Source organism: Typopeltis vanoorti, chromosome 18, assembly GCF_054136105.1.
Source record: "Typopeltis vanoorti isolate ZY-2024b chromosome 18, IOZ_Tvanoo_1.0, whole genome shotgun sequence".
Taxonomy (NCBI): domain Eukaryota; kingdom Metazoa; phylum Arthropoda; class Arachnida; order Uropygi; family Thelyphonidae; genus Typopeltis; species Typopeltis vanoorti.
In genome coordinates, this window is record NC_143566.1 from 64,442,837 (window position 1) to 64,466,068 (window position 23,232).

Genomic DNA, 23,232 nt, shown 5'->3' on the forward strand with positions numbered 1-23,232 from the left:
ATTTGTGCTGACTGTCTCTTTTAAAACCTTAGTTACCCATCTCGCTTCTTCACATCAAGGAATTTCAATTCCTAGAGTTCACACCCTTGGAGGAATTGGTACCATTATTTCAGATGGGAAAAAGACTGTGACCTCTGCCTTTGATTGTAAGAGGAAAAAAAACACCTTTCAGTCATTAGACTGCAAATTAAATAATCCTGTTATTTTATTAAGAAATTATATTCTTAGTTTAATCCTTTATCCAAGTGTAAGCAAACAAAATTTGCACCTGAAGTATTTTCAGTACTGGGGAAACTTGTATATAGAAGCTAATGACTTCACATCACTTGCCTTAGTATCCCATAATGCAAAGCACATATCCTTATGGACATGTATAATGCTATGCATTATGGGAAGGGTCACTACGGATGGCTCCCACTGATGAGATCTCAATAAAGGTCAAACCGGTCTTGGTGGTGACCCTTCCCATAATGCATAACATTATACATGTCTGTAAGGATATGTGCTTTGCATTATGGGATACTAAGGCAAGTGATGTGAATTCATAATTATTATTACTACGTGACACCTCCAGGAAGTCCAAAGACTCATTGAGAGCACTTACTCTACAACTGTGTCCTCTACAACTACACCAGTGCCATCTACCTACCACCATGCTAACCACTCAGCCAACCAGGCTGGCATTAGCTTCTATATACAAGTTGCCCCAGTCCTGGAAATACATCAGGTGCAAACTTTGTTTTCTTACACTTGGATAAAAGATTAAACCAAGAATATAATTTTTTGGTATCTTTAATTTATAACATTTACTGAAAATACATCATTTATACATCAAAGACTGGATAGACAAGAGTCTTACAGAAGCAAGAGATAGAGAGGAAGGGAAGAGGAGACTGTTCATCAGCTGTAACCCTCTCAAAAGAGGAGGGGACAGGATTAGATTAGAATAGTTGTTTTAGAATGCTTATTATTTAGAATTATTTTAGTTATCCATAATTGATTTGGAAGTATTTTATGAATATTGTATACATTTACTTATAAGGATGAAGTTATTGAAAGAAGGCTACCTGCACCATTACCAAAGGAACACCTAGGCCATCGAATTTTGGTGAAGTGCTTGGCTTTAAAGTAAGTTTTGCTTATAGCCATTTTTTTTCTTTCTTTTTGTTTTACTTTATTTCTAGCATATCATTATAAAAGAAAAGTTATACTTCATTTAATTTTTCTGTTCATTTATAATATTAGATTTTATTTCTTATGTTTTAGGCTAGATTTGGAAATAGAGCCACTTTTTGGAACAATGGCATTATATGATGCTAAAGAAAAAAAGAAGGTATGACCCATGAACATTTCTTATTTCATTGAAGAAAGATTAAAAGGATAATTACTATTATTGATAATAATATTAGTTTTGTGTCCATAATCTAATTATACCATTTAATATCTATATTTAAGTGATTATTTCAGTTTTTTCTTTTAAGACATGATAAATAAAAACACAGGTAAAGAAAATTTGAATATTTTTCTATGCATTTTCTTTTAAAAAGCTTCATCATAACATATTGCATATAAGATAAACAGTTAACCTGTACTGAAACTGAGTCATTTTTATAATCATGTTTAAAGTGTAAAGCAATATCTCTGTTTCTACTTAAAAAAATACAATATAGATATATTTGAACAACAATTTTTGACATCTTCATCTTATAAATAACTGTTTTCCAGATGCAAGAAATTGCATCTGGGAAATGCAGAAATTCATCAAAAGGATTTCTTGAATAACCTCATTTCAGGTCTCTTTTCTATTCTATGTGCTTCCACCAATGAAAGGTTACAAACCTATAGTACTTTTTCCCTTGGGGGGAGCTTAAGGGTCAAAGCTGTATAACTGAGAGGAGCCCTCCACATAGCCTTTAAAGGAATGCGGAGAACCGACCAGGGCTTCTGACCCAATGTCCAATCCTCACCTTCTCGTGGTGCAACCTGTTGGGTGTCTTCCTGGATACTGAACGAACAAGGATGGGCTGGCAATTTGGGATTTAGCCGACCAAATTGTATTCCTATTGGTTAAACCAAAATACAAAATGATGGTACAGCATGACAAAATTTCATGCCGGCTGGGGTGTCGCCAGATTAAACAAGGGCCCCCGTTGTTTTTGCCAGGGAACCAGGGTGAACAGCGAAAAGTCAGCTACTGGAACAAATCTGAAAACACACCCCAACTCAACATCACCAGAGTTAAAGATCGGTACTATCAACATAAGAAGCCTGAATGGCAAAGAAATAGAGCTAGCAGAGGAATTAGACTGAAACAAAAAAGACAAAAACTGGTGAGATCTTTCTGAGCAATAAATACAAAATATTATATTCAGGCAATGACAATCAAGGAAAAGAAGGAGTAGCCATAGTATTCAACGCAAAATACGAGGCTCATCTTCTTGAATGGCAGGCAGTGTCAAGTAGAGTGATTTGAGCAAATATCAGAAAGGGGAACTCGACAATGAGACTTATTTGTGCCTATGGTCCCACAAAAGGTTCTACTAAGGTAGAAGTGGAGGAATTTTTTGAAGCTCTAGAGAACGCTACTGACACAATGAAAAAGGAAAAGTTGGTCCTTGTTGGGGATCTAAATAGCAGAGTAAGAAGTGATTGTCAGACATACAAAAATGTTTTGGGAAAATTTGGAGAAAAGAGCAAAGCTAATAATAATGGCAAATACCTGTTGGATTTCTGCTCAGGACATGGACTGGTTATTACTAACACCATGTTCCGACATAAAAATGTGCACAAATTCACATGGAGAGAAGCGGCAAGGAATAAGAAAAGTCTCATTGACTGTTATTGTTGATAGTGATGTTTTCTCCCTGGTGCAGGACACCAGAGTGTACAGAGGATTTGAAATTGGAAGTGATCACTATTTAGTCTTGAGCAGGATGAAATTGAATTTCATGTTGAAAAGAATGACATGTAAGAAAGTTCTAAAGCGAATAAAAGTTGATCAGCTCTCAGATGTGAACTGTAGACTAAAATACACAAAGATTATTGAAGGAAAAATGAAAGAGTTTAAGAACAGGAACCAAACCTTGGAGATTCAGTGGCAAGCCTTGAAGAAAACCCTGATTGATTCAGCTAGAGAGGCATGTGGTGAAGTTATCTGCAAGGATAGAAAAATTAGAACTCCATGGTGGACACAGGAAGTTAAAGAGGCAGTTAAGGAAAAGAAGAAAGCATATCAAAAGTTCCTGGCAAATAAGTCAGCTTTTACTCTTACAGAATACAGAGACAAATGTAAGAAAGCTAAACAGTGCGTAAAACTAGCTAAACAAAAGTCATGGGAGGACTTTGGCAAGAATATAGAAAATAAATATCAAGAAGGTGGCAAAATATTCTGGAGGTTGTTGAAGAAGCTTAGGAATGGAGGAAAGAGTGCTGTAAAAGGAGTTAGAGATGATAAAGGTGAAATGAAAATGCGAGAAAAAGATATCCTTGAAGTATGGAGTAATTACTTTGAAAATTTGCTAAATGAAACAAGCAGTGATGACAGCACAGTGATAAAAAAACACTGACCAGGCATGCAGTCTGGAATACATATCCATACTTGAAGTAGAAAAAGCCATCAAAGGCTTGAAATGTGGAAAGGCAGCAGGAGTAGATGATATTCGACCATAAATGCTGAAGTATGGTGGTATAAAAGTCCTACAGTGGCTGCACTGCATAGTTCAGAATGCCTGGACAGAGGGACGAATTTCCAATGATTAAAGTAGAGCTCTCATAGTACCCATATATAAAAAGGGAAATAAAACTGAATGTGAGAATTACAGAGGTATTTCCCTACTGACTGTTCCTGGTAAAATATATGCAATTATACTTGAGAAACGGTTGAGAAGAATTGTGGAAGAAAAGCTTGGTGAAGAACAAGCTAGATTCAGGTCAAATAGAGACTGTCAGGATCAGATCTTCACTTTACGACAAATAGTGGAGAAATCATGGGAATATAACAAAGATCTGTGTTTAATTTTGTCGATTTGGAAAAGGCATATGACAAGGTGCCAAGAGAGAAGCTATTCAATACGCTGCAGTTATATGGTGTCAATGGGGCATTATATCAAGCAATACTTAGTCTTTATTTGAGTTGTAAGTCAGCAGTTAGAATTGAAGGAAGTACAGGAAGATGGTTTAATGTTAAATCTGGTGTGAGACAAGGATGTACATTATCCCCTCTGTTATTCATTATCTATATGGATCACATTATGAAGGAAAGTGGTATTAAACATGATATCAAAATTGGAGATGTTAATGTCAGCTCTTTGTTTTATGCGGATGATGTTATACTTCTAAATAAATCTGCTACAAGTTTACAAGATTCCCTGACTAAATTGAATAACTGTTGTAGTAGATATGGTATGAAGGTCAGCAATAAAAAGACAAAGACAATGAAAATAGGCAGAATCAATGAAAATGTCAACTGTGTTGTGAACGGAGAACCTGTGGAACAAGGAAAATTTCAGCTATATAGGCACAATTTTTACTGAAGATGATAAATTAAATATGGAAATAGACAACAGAATCAATAAAGCTGGTATGGTAGGAAGTCAATTGAATAAATTCATATGGAATAAGAGAGAAATTAGTCGGAACACAAAATTAGCTGTATACAAGACAGTGTTCAAACTAGTTTTAACTTATGGATCTGAGAGCTGGTTTAGAAGTAAAACACTTGACCAAAGACTAAAGACTGCAGATATGAGAGTCCTGAGAAAGATTAGGGGCTTGAACAGATGGCATCAATGGCAATATCATATTAAAAATGAGAATATTAGGAAAGAACTTGACATTGTCAGCATCCAGGAATGTGTTAGCAGAGCTAGTCTCAGGTGGTATGGTCACTTGAACAGAATGGACGAGGAAAGATTAGCAAAATAAGTGTTCTCTGCCAAGTTGGCAGGAAAATGACCCAGAGGAAGACCAAGATATAGGTGTATTGATGCGGTACAATGTGCCTTAGACGATAGGAATATAAGATCTGGTAATGTTGGAGAGTAACAGACTGATTTGGAGGAAAATTGTAGATAGGAAGTTAGTAATGATGTAAATTTTTCATGTAGTACTATCATATCCTGTACACACCTTGAGGGTACATGGCAGTAATTTGATGATGGATAGGATACCCTTGGCTTGGTTGAATACATTTTTTAAAAAAATATTTTTTTGTATAATCCAGAAACCTTACTCTACAGACAAAACAGAACTTTTTATGTCAATTCAGGTCTCCAATAAGCAGTGTGGTGGTCTCATGTTGGGATAATAAAATGCATTTCCTATCCAAAGACATCAAAAACATCATCTACACCTATTGTGGGTCTTGAACACAAATTCTGTTGGTTAGAGAACAAGTGAAACATTATGATTTTGATACAGTTATTAGTGTTAATGCCATGTCACCAATCTAGACATACCAAGTTATCAAAAACTGATAGAATTAATTTGTTCTTCATGAAAGGAATGTGGAAAATGATAGGAATGCATCTTGATTTTTTATAGAAAGAAAAATGGAAGATTATGGAAGAAATGGAAATATTAGTCATTTTCCAGTTGTATGGTAAAATTGATGTATTGATGGATATGGTTGATCTTGTGAAAGAAATTCTGAAGGTCATCTGTTGAACTAGACCAAATAACAAATATATCATCCACAAAATGGTATTAAACATGAGGCTGGAGAAATATAGTGGTATTTCATGTAGAAATACCACTATATTTTTGTTGTTCAAAGTAAACCATATAGAGATATACCAAGAGTTTGGTAAAATAACCTACCGAGATGTTCCTTCCATTTGTTGATAAAACTTCCTTTTATATGTGAATTTATAAAGTTACTTAGATTTTTCTATGCAAAATCTACAAGTTTGATGATATTTTACTTAATCCTTCCTCTTCTACCTTTTACGGTGTCGAGGTTATTCTTAGACATTGCAACCGTAATGAGGATAAAGTCGTTAGCCTTGTGCCTCCTGGTGTGTCTTATATCTGTAGATGTGTGTGTTCAGAGCTGGATTGCCTGTTCTGGACAGGCAATCCAGCTCCGAACACACATATCTGTTCTGGACAACAAAAAAAAACCCTACTTTTATATGAAACCTGCCTCACCTTTCATCGAAAGAGACCAGATAAAGGTTCCTCATATCACTGATAGGAATCAAACCCAGGTCTTTCCGACCAAAGGCCTTCATCTGTAACGACTGAGCAATGGAGGCAAGTTTGATGATGTCAGGTGAAAATTTTTTCTTTAAAAATTGAAGCTCACCATTAAGTCATTTGAAGTTAATTCAATGTCTTTAATTTTGAAATAAAATTAGAAGTATATTTTATATAGGAATGATAAGTTTTAGTACATAAGTTTTTGATTGGCATTTAACAAATATGTAGGAACACTGATGACAGTAGGATACATTAGAATTCCAATCTTGTTGATTTTTTTTTTTTTTTTCATTCAGTAAATTCTGGGATGTCTAGACTGCTATCAAAAGTATACAGTTGACTTATCCTAAGAAGTTATGCAGTATAAATTCTGTTGAGGCTCTTGATATGTGATTTTAGTAAGTGGGATTGCTCTCCAGTCATCTGTACAGTTGACTATAGGACCGCAGTAAGATCAGTAAGAAGTTGTTTGTAAGTGGTCCAATTATAAATGACGTTAGCACAAGAGAGAGATGTCTTCTGATGACATTTCAAGGAGTACATAATTATTATTATTATTATTATTAACACCAGACCACCATGGAGCCAAAAGACTCATCATGAGAGGCAAGCACTGTGTATAGCAGTGTTTGCCTCCAAAGCCCATCAAACCATGCTTTAAACTAATTCAATGTGTTTGCATTCACCACAGTGTCATTCACCACAGTGTCAAGCAATGCATTCTACTCACTAACCACTCTCCATGTAAAGAACCTACTCTTTATACCCCTGCTCACACCCTCCTTGTACAGCTTCCAGGTATGTCCCCCCTTGTTCCTATCTCCTTCTTCCATTCTACAAAAAAATTTCTTACACATTAACCTGGTAATAAAACTTTACCAGCTTAAAAGTCTCAATGATATCTCATCTCTTCTTTCTTTTCACAAGATTGCAAATGCCATTCCCTCAATCGGTCTTCAGTCGCCAGGACAGTACAGCATGGTTACTGTCACAAACTGGTGGTAAAACAGTCGTTCTTAACTGAGACTCCCACATCCCAAAGCCCTTAGTCGGTCTTCTCTGACCCTTTCCGATATATCGTCATCACCACGAAAACCAGGGTACTAAATCTGTGCACAACAATTCGCCAAGGCCTTATACAGTAGAATCAGAACCTCTTTATTTCTACAAGTTAAGGTCTTCCGCATCATTGCCTCTAAACTACCACATCCTCTCAGGATCATCTTAAATGCTATAGTTCTCATTCCATTTAACACTTTCCTTATCCTTAATGTATATTTTCCTGACTGTTTGTCCATTTGCTTTGTATGTACTTCACATACAGTTTTGGATGAATGCAGACATTTCCATTCATCTTCTCATAGTAATTTCATATTTGAGGCAAAGTTTTTGCCTTTTCAAAGAAATCAATGTTAAACCAGCAATAAAGCAAGCTTCCTCAAACGAAATTATCTGGTTATCCTCTTGTTATACATATGGATATAAGGGATATGATTTTTTTTATGTGACTCTCGCCCATTAAAGGTTTTTTTTTTTTTTTTTTGTAAACCTGTAATACATTTATACCATGAGCAGGCTAAGTATTTTTTTTCCTTCATTTTCAGTAATTTTATATATTTTTTTACTTTTTATTTATTTTTGACATAGCCTAGAAACCCTGCTCTTGAGACCAAGCATGAAGCTTTCTTGAGACACCTCAGGTAATTTCTGTTGACTTTACATTAGTTGCCTCGGTATCCCATAATGCAAAGCACACTTCCTTTCAGATGTGTACACCATCTATCAATAATTGTCCTGACACTTTAGAAATTTACAATTGATTCCAGCAGCTGGACCTTAATATTGGGTACGTCCACCTTTGCCTTTGATCACCTCCTGCACCCTTTGAGGGAGATTTTCCACCAATGTGCAGCAGACATCAGGTGGAATTTGTCTCCATTCCTCCATCAAAGCAGCACTGAGTTCGGTGACAGATCAAGGATGTGCTACTCTTGACCTCAATTGCCGCTTTAATTTGTCCCACAAGTGTTCAATGAGGTTGAGGTCAGGACTCTGCAAAGGCCAGGGCTGTCGTTTAACACTCTTCATACCATTTCATAACACTGCAGCTTAGTGGTATGGGGCATTGTCATCTTGATAATAACATGGGTCCATTTCATTAAAACCCTACAGTGTAGGCAGCACCTGATTATCTAGAATATCAAGGTACTGAGCTGCCTTCATAGAACCATGGATAGTGACCAGTGGTTCTACTCCAAACCAGCTGAATGAACTCCACACTATTACTCCTCCACCACCAAACTTTATTGCAGGTACAACACACTGTGTACCAAGAGTTCACCAGGCTGCCTGCCTCTACATCCACACTCTGCCATCAGACTGGAAACAGGCGAACGTTGATTCATTGCTCCAGAGTACCATTTTCCACTCGTCAATTGTCCAGTTCACATGCTCTTTGCACCAGACCAGATGAGCTACCTTGTTTGTTGTGATGTCTGGCTTGTGTGCATTGCTCTTCTGTGGAAACCCAGTAAATGGAGTTATTTTTATGCAGTACTAGTGCTCTGGAACTCATCACAGATGGTCTGTGCCAATTATAGCCTGTTTTTGCGTGCCGCCCGCCTGTCCCTGTCAGTCATTTTCGGCAGCTGCCTTGGGTGTTTTCCTGCACCAGTGATGCCAGAACTTCTCCATTTGTTGATCACATCAACTGTTGATTTTGGATGCTCTAGTTGAGTGGCAATGTCACGTATGGACATGCCACTAATATGACAGCCCATGATGACACCTCTCTTGAAGTCACTGAGTTTAACTTGTGTTGCCATACCACCTGTATTCAACTGCTACAGTGAAATACTGCTTCCTACTATCTGTACACCAGTTTTTATGTTATTAGCAAACCTGGAATGTTCCATAACTTGAAATAACAGGGGTGTCTGGACAGTTATTAGTGTATATTGCTATGCTTTAAGGGAAGGGTCCCTACACAAACCAGTTTTGCTTTATTGAGGTGAAAAAGTGAAGGTTCTCATCTTATGCCTAGAGTAGTATAGGGTTGTAAGAGAGTCTTATAGGAGAAAGAAAAAGGCAAATGGATACTAGGATAGATAGGAGAAAAAAAAACCTTAGCTTCTTTATGTCATCATGTGGCCAATGGCTATCCTTTTTCATTTTTCATCAATCTCATGCATCTGAACAACAAAAAGACCAATTGAAACTAAAATCAAGAGATGACTGGTAACCAAATGGTTAGGCTTAATTAAACTGCCTTGACTTCTGCTCTGCCTGGGATTGCTCTCCATTCATCTGTACAGTTGACCATAGGACTGCAGTAAACTAATAATTTTCTCCATGTGAAAATCCTCTCATAATAAAAATAGACAGAATTTTATCACCCCCTGGTGATTATTGCATAATGTTTGGTGGTTTGCACCACTTAGACTGCTTCTTTTCAAGTATAAAAATTCAGACGGAACAATAAAATTTCCATAATACAATATTGTAAAGAATTTGTATGTTATATTGCTAGTTTTCAAAGCCATGTGTTTTCCTAACTTTCCACAAATGATATTTAACTGATTAATTATAAAAATCAAAGTTCTCTTTTCATGGCTGACAGGCAGTGAGAAGCATGCATGAAATGAAATGTATTAATTAAAATAATTAAATATAATATAAAGTAATATATAAACTTTATCAAATTGTAACTAACACACAAATAACAGTTGGTAAATATATCATCATCATAAATTTCCAAGTTTAAGAAATTCTTGAAATTTGCTGTTAATCTTTGTCTGTTGCACTTTATATTTCATGCATATGTCCTGTTATGTGAAAGGTAAATATTTTTGAAAATGGACAAAAGTACTATTTGAACAACAAAAAAAAACAAAAAGCTAGGCACTGATATAAATAAGCTCAACTGCTACTAATGTAAGTCCATCATTCTGATTTAGCATTCATTGGTGTGTTTTTATTGGCACTACTTCCTTTAAATGGATATTCACATTTTAGTTTGAAGTAGTTAGGGGATGATTTTGAATTCCATTCAACTTCACACATTCTTTTGATGGCATGAAGATAGATATGTTTTATTTTTCCTTTAGTGTGCAACATCTGCTCTTTTTTTTTCTCTCTAATTTCAAAGCTTCCTTTCTGTTTGGTCAAAATAGGGAATGTAGCAGTAACAAATTATATCCTACATATCCTGATGTTTTTATGATGGTTATGAATAGAGAATAAAAGAATGTTTCTTATTTAACTTATTTTGAATGCATATCATAGTCTGTGATCTTGGAAATGTTTACTGCTATTGCCACTACTACAAATGTCAAAGTGACTGCTCCCCAAAATGTTGTGTCCTGTTCTATATGTTGCTGTGGAATCTTGGAGGTTGCTGTATTTTGTTTTTTCTGTGTATCTCTCTCTTTTACTGTATTCTTTCCTAGATATCATATTCCTTACCACTTGTAATGTTTGTATCAATGCTGTGCTGCACTCTACTGACCATTGAATCATTAAAATGATTCAATGGACAGTAGAGCACTAATAAAAGGTGAACAAACAGATTCTGAGAGAAGGATTGCATCTCTTAAATAATATAGTGACAATGCATTTCAATACATTGACAATGTTCTATCAGTTTGATTATAATAACACACATACACACACATATATATACAGGATGACCAAAATTAAAGTATCCCTGTTTAAGGCCTTGTGGAGCCATCCACTAATCCAAATGCTGTGAAACTTCACATGAATACATCACGTGTCATGCAGAAGTGATATCTGAGAAAAAAAGTTCCAAAATTCGCCACCAGGGTCGCAAACACCAAAATGCATGGAAATTGCATGTGACATGACTCAGCAGGTTCTAGGAGGATTTAGAAAGATGGACAGGGAATTTTCCCTTCATTTTAGTTGTTAGTACCATCTACAATCATAGCACTAATTAATTAACCTTAATTAATTAATTAATTAACCTTGCCCCAATGTATTTTGCTTGTGAAGCTCTACTACTGCTCAAACAATTGCAATGTTGTTGCTTCACTCTCAAAATTTCATCATCATCAGTCTAACCAACTGTGTTCTGCCATTGAGTACACCATTCAAAGGATGCAGTTTCCCAAAATGGCATACTGAGGAAAGGCAGCACATTGAAAATGCATAATGGAAGTGAATAGAAATGTGTTATTTATAGAAATTAATAGAAATATGTTGGTACATCATACAGCACCCCCCTTTTTTTTTTCCTTGAATATTACTTTCACATGATGCACAATGTATTCCTACAAAGTTTCTTAGCATTTTCATTTTGATCACTGAATGATGCTCCACAAGACCTTAAACAGGGATACTTTAATCTTGAACACCCTGTATATATGTATGCATTGTGTGTGTGTGTGTGTGTGTGTGTGTGTGTGTGTGTGTGTGTGTGTGTGTGTGTGTGTGTAAGATGCCAAGAAATTATATTCTAATTGGTTTTAATCCTTTTAAGCCTCTATATACAAGTAGCTCAGTCATGAAGATACTTCACACGCAAAAACATTGTTTTGCTTACTTGGATGAAGGATTAAAGCCAAGAATATAATTTCTTGATCTAATTTATAGTAGAACCAAGTTAAAAAAAAAAAAAAAACTTTTATCATATATATATTTGGGGCAGAGAAGAGGAGTTCCATAAATATCCTATAATTTGTGATAACTTATTCTTGAGGAAGGGAAAGTGATATAATTTCACTTCATTAGTATGGTGCAACATTTTTTTATGAAATAATTTTACAGCAATTGTATGTGTTTTATTTATTTTTTATTTCAGATATCTGAGAACTTTTATTTTGATATGAATTCAGAACCAATGAAAAGAATGCTATGTGGACATGTATGCTATCAGGATATTTCAACTCTGAGTAGATCCTGTATTTTCAACATTACCTATACATCCTCAGATATATTCCTTGTTGTTAAAGTAAGTTTTGATACTTAGTATATACTCTCTTAAAATATTTGTAGATTGGAATAAATAGTGAGATAATGTCTGCTTTGTAGAATTTGTTCATTGTATTTTACTATGCAATGTGTAACCTCTTTTACCTAATAAAAAATGGTTATTTAAGGAATATTGATAATGTCATTTTTAATTCACTTAAATTGTATGTAAAGTGACAAAAAATCCTCATGTTCACTATATGTTTGCTCAAAAATTAAAAATATTTTATAATATCTAACATTACAGAAGGTTCATTATTAGTAAACTGTATGTTTCAAGTAACCTGAACACACAGCTTCCCTCTTTTTATGACAAATAAGATTGACTCATGATACACATGTAAAGCATTTGAATATATAACATTAGATATTACATTCTACATTTTACAGCACTCATAATGGAAATGTTTAAGTAGAATGTTACCTATAAAACAGATATGAGAATTGATATGAATTCTCATGTCTGTTTGAATTACTACATATTTCTTCTAAAAGTTCCATCTTATTTTTTAAAAAAATGTTATTTCAGAAGGAATTAATAAAGCTTTGGATGCAGCTTTAATTATATGTAGTCTCTCCAGAATTTTTTTTTAACTCCATGATAAGGCATTGTATGATAAGTTTGTTTTTATACTGGTTGTATAAAAACAAACTTATCATTGGAGTTGGAGTGAATGTTTAACTATTGAGGAGTAGGCAGTCGATTAATAAATAGCATGTAATATCAGAGGATACTGTATGGAATAATGTCAAACAGAATGGAGGTGACTAGTGAGGAGTGCAGAGATTGATTCCAGACCTATCCTTGATTTCAGCATTTGTATTTAATCCAGTGCAAACAAGCAAACTTGTACTGCATCAACAATAGAACACAGTATCAAAATCCTCAAGTGCAGAATTCAATATGCTCTTGATGATCTCATATAGCCAATCACAATAAAAGAAACAATACAAATTATACTAAATAGCCTTATAAATAGTTGTCCTGAGTCTTATTGAATTACAAGAGTTGTAAATAAAGTAGTGGCTACATGTGCACAAAATATAAAGTAGTTTATTTATCAAGTCTATACAGTTACATTCCTACAATGTAATCTCCTGCTACGTTCTACACCTGCTTCTAAATTTATAGGAGCTGATGGATACCATCAGCAGAGTGTCGCCTGTTGATATCAGTGATAGTGCTGCCTTCTGCTCAAAGAACCTCTTGCACATCATGAAACTGCAGACCTTTGAGGGGGTTATTTCATTTTGGAGAACAAAGTCACAATGACTAATATCCAGTGAATATGGAGGATGTTCCAATACTTTCTGGTGCCACCTGTTCAACATCTCCATCAACAATTGCGACACATGACATTGTGCATTGTCGTACAACAAACACAGTGGAGAATCCATGAAAAAAATCCAGTCAATTTCTTCTTAAAGCCAATCGCAAATGATGCTTCAGAAATCATTGATAGTACTGTGCATTAACCGCTTGCCCTTGGGGCACAGCATAATGAAGAGTGACACCTTGAACGTCGTAAGCGACTTGAACTTTTCTGGGTTCCTGGCAAAGTTTTTTGGGATGGGTGGACCTGAATGCCATCATTCGTTAGATTGTCTCTTCAGTTTGAGCTCATAAGCCCTTGTCCAAGTTTAATCAATGGCTACAATATGATTCAGGAATGCATCCCCCGTCATTTTCGTATCGTTACTGATGCAAGCCAGCAACTGCACACCTGTGCCATTTTTACATCATCACTCAAGTGATGTGGAATCCAACCAGCTGAAATTTTGTGCATACCGAGTTTCTCTTTTAGGATGGTTTGTCCCAGTTCCCTGATGACAAACTTTGATGGTTTGTCCCAGTTCCAACTGGCCATTTAGTTCATTGCCGATCAACTGTGAGGAATATCTGAACAATCTCAAAATGTTCATCTGAAGTAGCAAGTTGTCCTGCACGGCAATTATCATCCGGGTAATCTTGCTCCACGTAAAATGTACTGACTCATCTTGTAACAGTCTCATACAGTAAGGCACTGTCACTACAGGCTTCCTTAAGGCTACAATAGCAGTTACTTGCAATTTTATCTCTTGCAACCTGGACTTTGATCTAGGATTGTAGTTCTAATCTTGGGAACGTACCCTAAGCCTTGCACACTGAGACGTTGACTTTAACCACTTCTACATACAAGGATACTTGTTAGCATGGGCTGTGTTCCTTGTGCACATATACAGTACATACAACTAGCACCACTATCTATCAAGAGTAGCATTTGAGTTATCAACTATGTCTCCTGACAGTGCTGCTACTACTTTATTTACAACCCTTGTAGATTATGGTACCCAATTCTACAGAATAGTACTTTTTGTTAGCTTATTTAATGATTTACTACTTCTTTACAGAAAGAATATTTCTTTTCATCTCACTTAGTATCCTTTATCAGCTCAAAATTACATCTGGTGTGTGGTTCTAGGAAAAATGATGCACTGTTATGATGCACTCCCAAACATCTCACCATATCAAAAAACACAGGAGACCCACACTATCCATTAACACAATAACTATTATACATCTCCTTAAACCTATTCACTGTTGGGTTACTCATAACACCTCTGGCAATTCATTCTATTCATTCTCCACTCTCCAAGTAAAGACCCTAGTCCGCACCCTTACTAACCACACTCTTAGATAACTTACGAATGTGACCCCTTGTTTCCCCCCCCCCTACTCCCCATGTATTGAAAAATTTCTTGTGTCAATCTTATAGAATTGCTTTGCTAATTATAAGTTTCTATCATATCTCCTCTCCTCCACCTGTCAGCTAAATTTTGCAACTCGCACACTTTCAATCTATTCTCATAAGACAACTTCCACATACCTGTCATGAACTTGCCCACTCAGCTCTGAATCCTCTCCACCACCTCCTGGTCCCCTGGAAATGCAGGTAACTAAATTTGTGCACAGTAGTCAACACATGGATAAAGAGAAATAATAACCTCCCTATCTTTACTAGTTAATGTGTTCTTCAACATCCAAGTAATCATCATCATCAAATTCCTGCCATGTACCATCAAGGGGTGTACAGGATATGATAGTACTACATGAAAAAAATTACATCATTATTAATTTCCTATCTACAATTTTCCTCCAAATCAGTCTGTTACTTGTCAAGACTCCAACAGTATCAGATCTTATATTTCTATCATCTAAGGCACTTTGTACCGTATCAATCCACCTATATCTGGGTCTTCCTCTGGGTCATTTTCCTGCCAACCTGGCAGAGAACATCCAAGTAATCCTCTGAGCTATTTTGCCAACTCTTGTAATATTTCCCCTGAATTTCAAATCTCTATGCACCATCACTCCCAGATCCATAGCCTCATCAATTTTCTGTAATATATTACCATTAATATGATATGAAAGGATGTTATTCTTTTATCCCAGAGTGCATCCCTTACATTTTACAACTAAATTAACTACCATTGTCCTTTGCTCATCCCTTACATTTTGCAGGATGATTCATTTAAATCATCCTGCAAAATATCTACAATATATTTAACAATATTGCCAATATTACAAAAAAAAAAAAAAAATTTCTGAACAACATGTGTATGGAAGCTGCTACTAAGAATGATGCTAGCTCTCTCTTGTTAGATCACAAGTTGGCAGTGTATTCCCAGTATTGATAATACTGATTGACCTACCAAGGCTCACGTCAAATTGTAACTATACAATAACATTTATGTCTTATTTACTATGGCATACATGTTATTGTAACTATACAATGACATGCATGCCATTGTAAATGACTTTTTTATTATGTAAATATTTCATCTTATGTCATAAGACATCATCAATGCAACTAATGAACAACAATAGGAATTGAATTTAAAAAATGATTTACATTTTGTGCAAAAATTGACCAGAGAGCTAGCGGGAATATACTGCCACCATACTACGAGTTGCCCTAGCCAAACCTTATAGGAAGTGATGAACGCTCAAAGCACCAGTATATTCGCCTCCTATTGGTTCATTTTGATAGGTTTCACTAGTCTGACAGTTGTAACTCATTGGTTTTCATCAGAGACTAGGTAGAAACCTAAGAGAGCAAAAACTTTCAAAGTTACTAAGGAACTTGAAGCATTGGAGAGGTGTATTTTCTGTAAGCAAACTCTTGGTTGGCGCATAAAGTATTACTAAAATAAAGAGCCAAAAGGCTTCATTTCAGTGATGCAAAATTATATAAATTAATATCCAGTTAAATCCAACATCATTTCAAAGCCGAATATACAAACTTTAAAAGTTTTGTGCAGAAACGTAAAAGTTTTGTGTATATAAAAGAAACTATAAAACTTTTCGCACAAAACTTTTATAGTTTCTGTATATGGGCTTTGAAATGATGTTGGATTTAATATCCACTTAATTTATATAATTTTGCATTGCCAAAATGAAGCCTTTTGGCTCTTTATTTTAGTAAATACTTAATGCACCGACCAAGAGTTCACTTACGGAAAATACAACTCTCCGACGCTTCAAGTTTGTTCGTACTAAGAGTTTTTGCTCGCTTAGGTTTCTACCTAGTCTCTGACGAAAACCAATGAGTTTGAAACAGCTGTCAGACTAGTTAAACCTATCAAAATGAACCAATAGGAGGCGAATATATGGGCACTCTGAGTGATCTCCACTTCCTATAAGGAAGTGGAGAACACTCAAAGGTTGGGCTAGTGCAACTCATAGTGTGGCGGCAGTGTATTCCCGCTAGCGCTCTGGTCAATTTTCTCATGAAACTTTTATAGTTTCTGTATTCAGCTTTGAAATGATATTGGATTTAATATCCACTTAATTTATATTATTTTGCATCGACGAAATGAAACCTTTTGTCTCTTTATTTTAGTAAATAATAATTTTCAATTTCCCAAAGTTTCATACTTCATATTAAGGTCATCATCTGGAGTACACACACACACACATACACACACACACAGAGGCAAGCTAAATTACATTTCACACAGTGTGCTACAGAGACAATGATTTGATCAATGGTTATTCTACTGGCCTGACCTCTAGTGAAAATAAAATTAAAATAAATAAATAAATGAAATAAATAAAATAACTAGATCAAAGCTATATTCTATTTAAGACAAACATCTGAGAAACATTCTTTCATGTAGATTTCTTTTATATATGACAGTAAAAATAATGTCCAAATTTGAAATGACAGTTGTTATATTAGATTTATGATTCTGCATTATCTCTGTTCCTATTTATAATTAATTTTTAGGAAGAAAGCTTAAGTGGGTAGAATATGTGCCTTCCATTCTTGTAGAGAGGCTTATATGCTAGTTAAACATGATAACTAATAATTAAGGAATTGACAGCGTACACTAGAAATATAAATTAAATAAACTTTAATATATACTTTCCGATATTTCGGCAACATAACATTGCCATCTTCTTGGGAACTTAATACAAAGACAACTGCACGCAAGTACTACATAACAGCAAATGAGAAACGAAGTGAGGAAGCTACCATTTTCCTGAAGTCCTGATGGTGTCCCCCTGGCGGGCTATATTGGTAGTTCTTGGCCTTTGGGCTGAAGTTCTTCTGATAAATGTTTCCCAAATTCGGAGTAGTCTCATGCATCCAAATTTGTTGAGGTTTGGCATGTTCCTAAGGGCTGAGGTTGATTCCATGAATAGTCTTACACATTTAAACTTGCTGCGGTGTATTACTGTGGCTTTCTTCCACCTTATTCTGTGGCGAGTATCCAGAACGTGGTCTGCAAGCCCAGGATATTCGCCACAGAATAAGGTGGAAGAAAGCCACAGTAATACACCGTAGCAAGTTCAAATATGAAAGACTATTCATGGGATCAGCCTCAGCCCTTAGGAACATGCCAAACCTCAACAAATTTGGATGCATGAGACTGCCCCAAATTTGGGAAACATTTATCAGAAGAACTTCAGCCCAAAGGCCAAGAACTACCAATATAGCCTACCAGGGGCACCATCAGGACTTTAGAAAAATGGTAACTTCCTGGCTTCGTTTCTCATTTGCTGTTATGTAGTACTTGCATGCACTTGTCTTTGTATTAAGTTCCCAAGAAGATGGCAATGTGACGTTGCCAAAATATCAGAAAGTATATATTAAAGTTTATTTAATTTATATTTCTAGTGTACGCTGTCAATTCCTTAATTATTAGTTATCATGTTTAACCAGCCTATAATCCTCTCTACAAGAATGATGATCATCCACAGAGATTCCTTCGCACGCAAGGCCTGCCATTACAGCAAACTGAAGCTGAAGTTATCCTGAAACTGAACTGTATGGCATTCCTAAAACACTTTCGGGATAATCAAGTCATCCCTAATTGTGTAAAATTTAAACACCTTTTCTTTTCACAGAAAGCTCTCCATATCTACAACCGGGCGAGCCAGGCTTTACTTTGGGAGCAAATTACCGCTACACGCGGTTCCCTAGCCGACATAAACAGAGCTATTTTAGTGCTAGAAATATCCAGATGTGTCGTTTTCTAAAGTCTAAAATTTCTAAAATGAGCTTTGAAACACGCTTAATCACAAGCTTTGGTCAGTTCTACTTGCTGTCTCGTGTACGGTGGTAAATAAAGAATTCGAACGAATACGGTGTCAACATTTCAACAAGTTTGATAAATTAATAAAGATCTCGGCGTCCAAACCTAAACTACAAACCAACACTGTAGTTAACCTTTGTTCAGTTATCTTGAAGCCTGAAGCACTCAATGCTCTGTCACATGGTCACAACTTCGTCATTGCTTGTAGGAAATTACCGGCTGAGGAATTAATGATCCAGATTGAACGTGGGATTCGCCACCTTCCAAACCACATCACCAACGATATTAGATTGGATGTAGCCTGTGTTCTCACAAAAGCAAAACCACCAAAAACCAACATATCCATTAGTGAATACAAGTCACTACAAGATTTGAAGAAAAACAAAGAAATAGTTATCACCAAAGCAGATAAGGGGAACACCACTGTGGTACTCAATCATAATGACTACACAGGTAAGCTTAAGGCTTTACTATTAGATCGAGTTACTTACCTCCCTATTGAATACAATCCCACCAGCTCACAAATTAGAAAACTCCATAGGCTCCTTAAGAAGGTCACTTCTTGGCCTGTGGAGATTACCAACAGACTAAAACCATATAACTCTAGACCCCCCCCCCCCCGCATATATGTGCTCCCAAAAATACATAAAGAAAATGTGCCATTAAGTCCCTTAGTGGATGGCATTGATTCCCCCACTTACAAAATAGCTAAATATTTAGCCAAAGCGCTCTCACACTATACTGTCAACACACCATCACACATAAAAAAACTCAGCCCACTTCAAAGCCAGTATGGAAAACCTTACACTCCAACATAATGACATAATGGTCAGTTTTGACGTCTCCTCCTTATTGCCAAATTTCCCCCTCAAAGAAACCTTAGAGCCAATCCAAGCTAAATTTCCTCCTGATACCTCAGCCCTATTTCAGTTTACAATGCACTCAGGCTCTTTCATTTTGCAGGAAAAATTCTACAAACAGATAGAGTGGACAGCCATGGGTTCACCACTTTCCCCACTCTTGGCCAACTTCTTTATGGAGACTTTTGAAGAGAAAGCCTTAAACTCAGCCCCACAAAAATCTTCCATATGGCTTCGCTACGTTGATGATGTGTTCGCTATTTGGCCACATGGCCGGATTCACTCCTCTCCTTCCTAACCCACTTAAACAACCAACACTCTACAATCAAGTTCACCCTGGAAAAAGAGAAAAACGATATCCTCCCCTTCCTAGACAAGCTAGTCACCTGCCAACCTGATGGAATCTTGGTTTTCTCAGTTTATAGAAACCCCCCCCATACAGGGAGATACATTCACCAACAATCCCATCACCCCCCCCCACAACAATATGGTGTTATTAAGACACTATTCAACAGGGCAAAAGTAATCAGTTCAAATGATCAAGCCCTAACCTGAACTAAATCACATCCTTGACACTTTCTCAGCCAATGGCTCCCCCCCCCCCCCAAAAAAAAAAAAGAATACAAAAAATACTTAAACCAGTCATCCACAACCCACCTTCCTCCCCTTCACAAAAAAAGATTACTCTAAATCCATCATCCCTACATCTGAGGCACCTTGGAAAAAAATCAACAAAATCCTAAAAAAACATGAATTGACCACTAACAGACCATATAGAAAATTGGCATCCCTTATCCACTCTACTAAAGACCAACCACTTCCCCTAGACCTACCTGGTGTATACCAGGTCCCTTGCAGCTGTAAATTGTCCTGTTTTGGCCAAACAGGCAGGACAGCAAATATCAAAATCTCAGAACACAAGGATTACATCCGGTTTCACCAATACAGCCACTCTGGGCTTGCAGACCATGCTCTGGATACTTGCCACAGAATAAGGTGGAAGAAAGCCACAATAATACACCTCAGCAAGTTTAAATATGAAAGACAATTCATGGAATCAGCCTCAGCCCTTAGGAACATGCCAAACCTCGATAAATTTGGATGCATGAGACTGCCCCGAATTTGGGAAACATTTATCAGAAGAACTTCAGCCCAAAGGCCAAGAACTAGCAATATAGCCTACCTGGGGGCACCATCATTACTTTAGGAAAACGGTAGCTTCCTCATTTCATTTCTCATTTGCTGTTATGTAGTACTTGTGTGCCCTTGTCTTTGTATTAAGTTCCCAAGAAGATGGCAACATGACGTTGCTGAAATATCGGAAAGTATATATTAAAGTTTATTTAATTTATATTTCTAGTGTATGCTGTCAATTCCTTAATTATTAATTATCATGTGCCTTCCATATTCTTGGTATTTTTAGACCCTCATTATTGTTAAGATTAGGGTGATTGATAAGAATCCCACAGCCTCCTTAAATTTATGTTCATACCATGTTTTGGTGTGAAGTAAACAACAGATGCTTTTCCAGTCAGTTCTTTGTAAAATGTTCAGGGCATGATCAGAAAGGCCAGCTTGACCATAGTTATTATATTTAATTTATCATTTATGTTAAAAGTTATCAGCAATACCTTCCAAAAAATGACTACAGCCAAAATACTATCAACAAAATTTTGTCAAGACCTCTCTTAAAAACAAAAATAAAGTAGACTACAATAAAACTGTAACCATTCCATAATTAAAGGGATATGAGATAAAATTAATGGAATATTACAGAAATACAACCTTAAAGTGACCTTTTTTAAACCTCCTGTAAAATTAAAGAACTTACTCAACTCATCCAAGGATCCACTCCCTCTGCTGGCCCACTCTTGACTATGCTGTATTCATTGTTTGTGTAATTTGCCCTATGTAAGGGGAAACAGGATGCACAATTCTTATCGAAAGAAAGGAACATAAATGTCACATTAAATATAATAACTGTGAGTCTCAGAACAAGGTATATTTCACAGGAATGGTAGGAATATATAGTAATTCCACTGCAAAAAGGTGGTGCAAAGACAGATGTATTCAGATATCGACTGATTAGTATCTCAGGGGCGGTAGTGAAGATTTTGGAAAAATTGGTTAGGTTTCACATTCAGAAATGGGTTGAGAGTGGATCTCTACTTTGCAATGAACAACATGGGTTTACTAAGGGAGGGTGTTGTTTTAGCATCTTGCTCACATTCTATAACAATGTTACCATTGAACTAGACAAGGGGAGTGGATACACCATGATACTTCTGGATTTTGCTAAGGCTTTTGACACAATACAGCATGGCAGACTGCTGCATAAATTGGAGAAAATGGGTCTAGGTTATAGAATAGAATATGAATAAGAGGATGGCTGACTGAATATCAAAAAGTGGTATATGGGGGATGTGACTCTGAAAGATTTAACGAATCCGAAGCGTTGTTGAATTGGCTTGCACATCACCTGAGACACTTTGCAAGTGCAGCAGTAGGCAGCCTCCTAGGGATGATTCCTGGACACCTTTGGGTGACTGACTGGCTTGCTGTGCTATTCTTCCCTTCCAGGGTTAGCAGCCCTGGTAGGGTTAAGTTTCCTCGCTTGCATAACTCATCAGATGAAGGCTCCGACTGTTATAGGCCGGAGCCAGGAAACTCGTCGAGTGTGAATCCAGATGTCTGTTTCTTGTTTGGAGGTGATCCTGCCACCCATCCCAGCGGCATCCTCAGGAAAGTTAAAAGAAAGCTCTGCAAGGACTGTAATCAACCCATTTATTCAAGTTCCCATCATGCTTGTTCCAGCGGTCAAGGAGTTCCCAGTCTCAGACACTTCGTATGTCAGATCTGCGATTGTGCATTCTCCACCGCTGTCGGCCTTGGCATGCATCGCACCTCGAAACATCCAGCCGAAGCCAACGCTGCAATAAGAACAGAGCACATCAAAGCACATTGGACTGCCGAAGAAGAAAAGATCCTCGCCGCTCATGAGATCAAGTTGACGGCTCAAGGGATAAAGAAAATCAATGAGGCTTTATTTAAGGTGTTCCCATTAAGATCCTTGAATGCCATCAAGTGTCATAGACAGAAAGCCAGTTACAAAGCTTTAGTTCAAGAATTGGCAGCCCATCCGTCACAGGCAGGGACAGGTAATATCTCCGTATCTCCTGTCTCTAGCTCTCCATCTTCCAGCAGTCATACTGCTGTTGAAGAAGAAGCTTTGATTTTCAGACTGACATCATCTCTAGATGATCCTTCTCTTCCAGAATATAACCATAAAATTCTTAAATCCCTCATCCAGACTCACCTTCTGGGAATGGATATCACAGATGAGTTGAATGACTACCTCCATACTGAATTCTCTGAACACTTCATGCTTCGTCAACATCAGCCTACATCTCATTCTACAATGACTTTATCAAATTGGAAGCAGAGGAAGAGGAGCTATGCAGGCCCTCTATAAAAAGAATAGAGGGCAATGTGCCCAAACCATCCTTGACTGTACTTTCCCTCCACCTATAGCAGACTTACATGATGATTTTATTAAATTCTGGAGTACAATATTTTCTGCTCCACCTCCACACTTCCCTGA

The 23,232-nt window shown here is 36.6% G+C and overlaps 1 protein-coding gene across 1 annotated transcript in view; it reads left to right on the forward strand.

Annotated features, from left to right (window-relative positions):
- Positions 1-23,232, forward strand: part of Zir (dedicator of cytokinesis) — a 667,641-nt gene that overhangs the window by 70,140 nt on the left and 574,269 nt on the right. Inside the window, exons 7-9 of the mRNA XM_090407837.1 lie at positions 1,043-1,128; positions 1,267-1,333; positions 12,020-12,169. Coding sequence (XP_090263963.1) covers positions 1,043-1,128; positions 1,267-1,333; positions 12,020-12,169 — 303 coding nt within the window. The remainder of the gene's footprint in view (positions 1-1,042; positions 1,129-1,266; positions 1,334-12,019; positions 12,170-23,232) is intronic.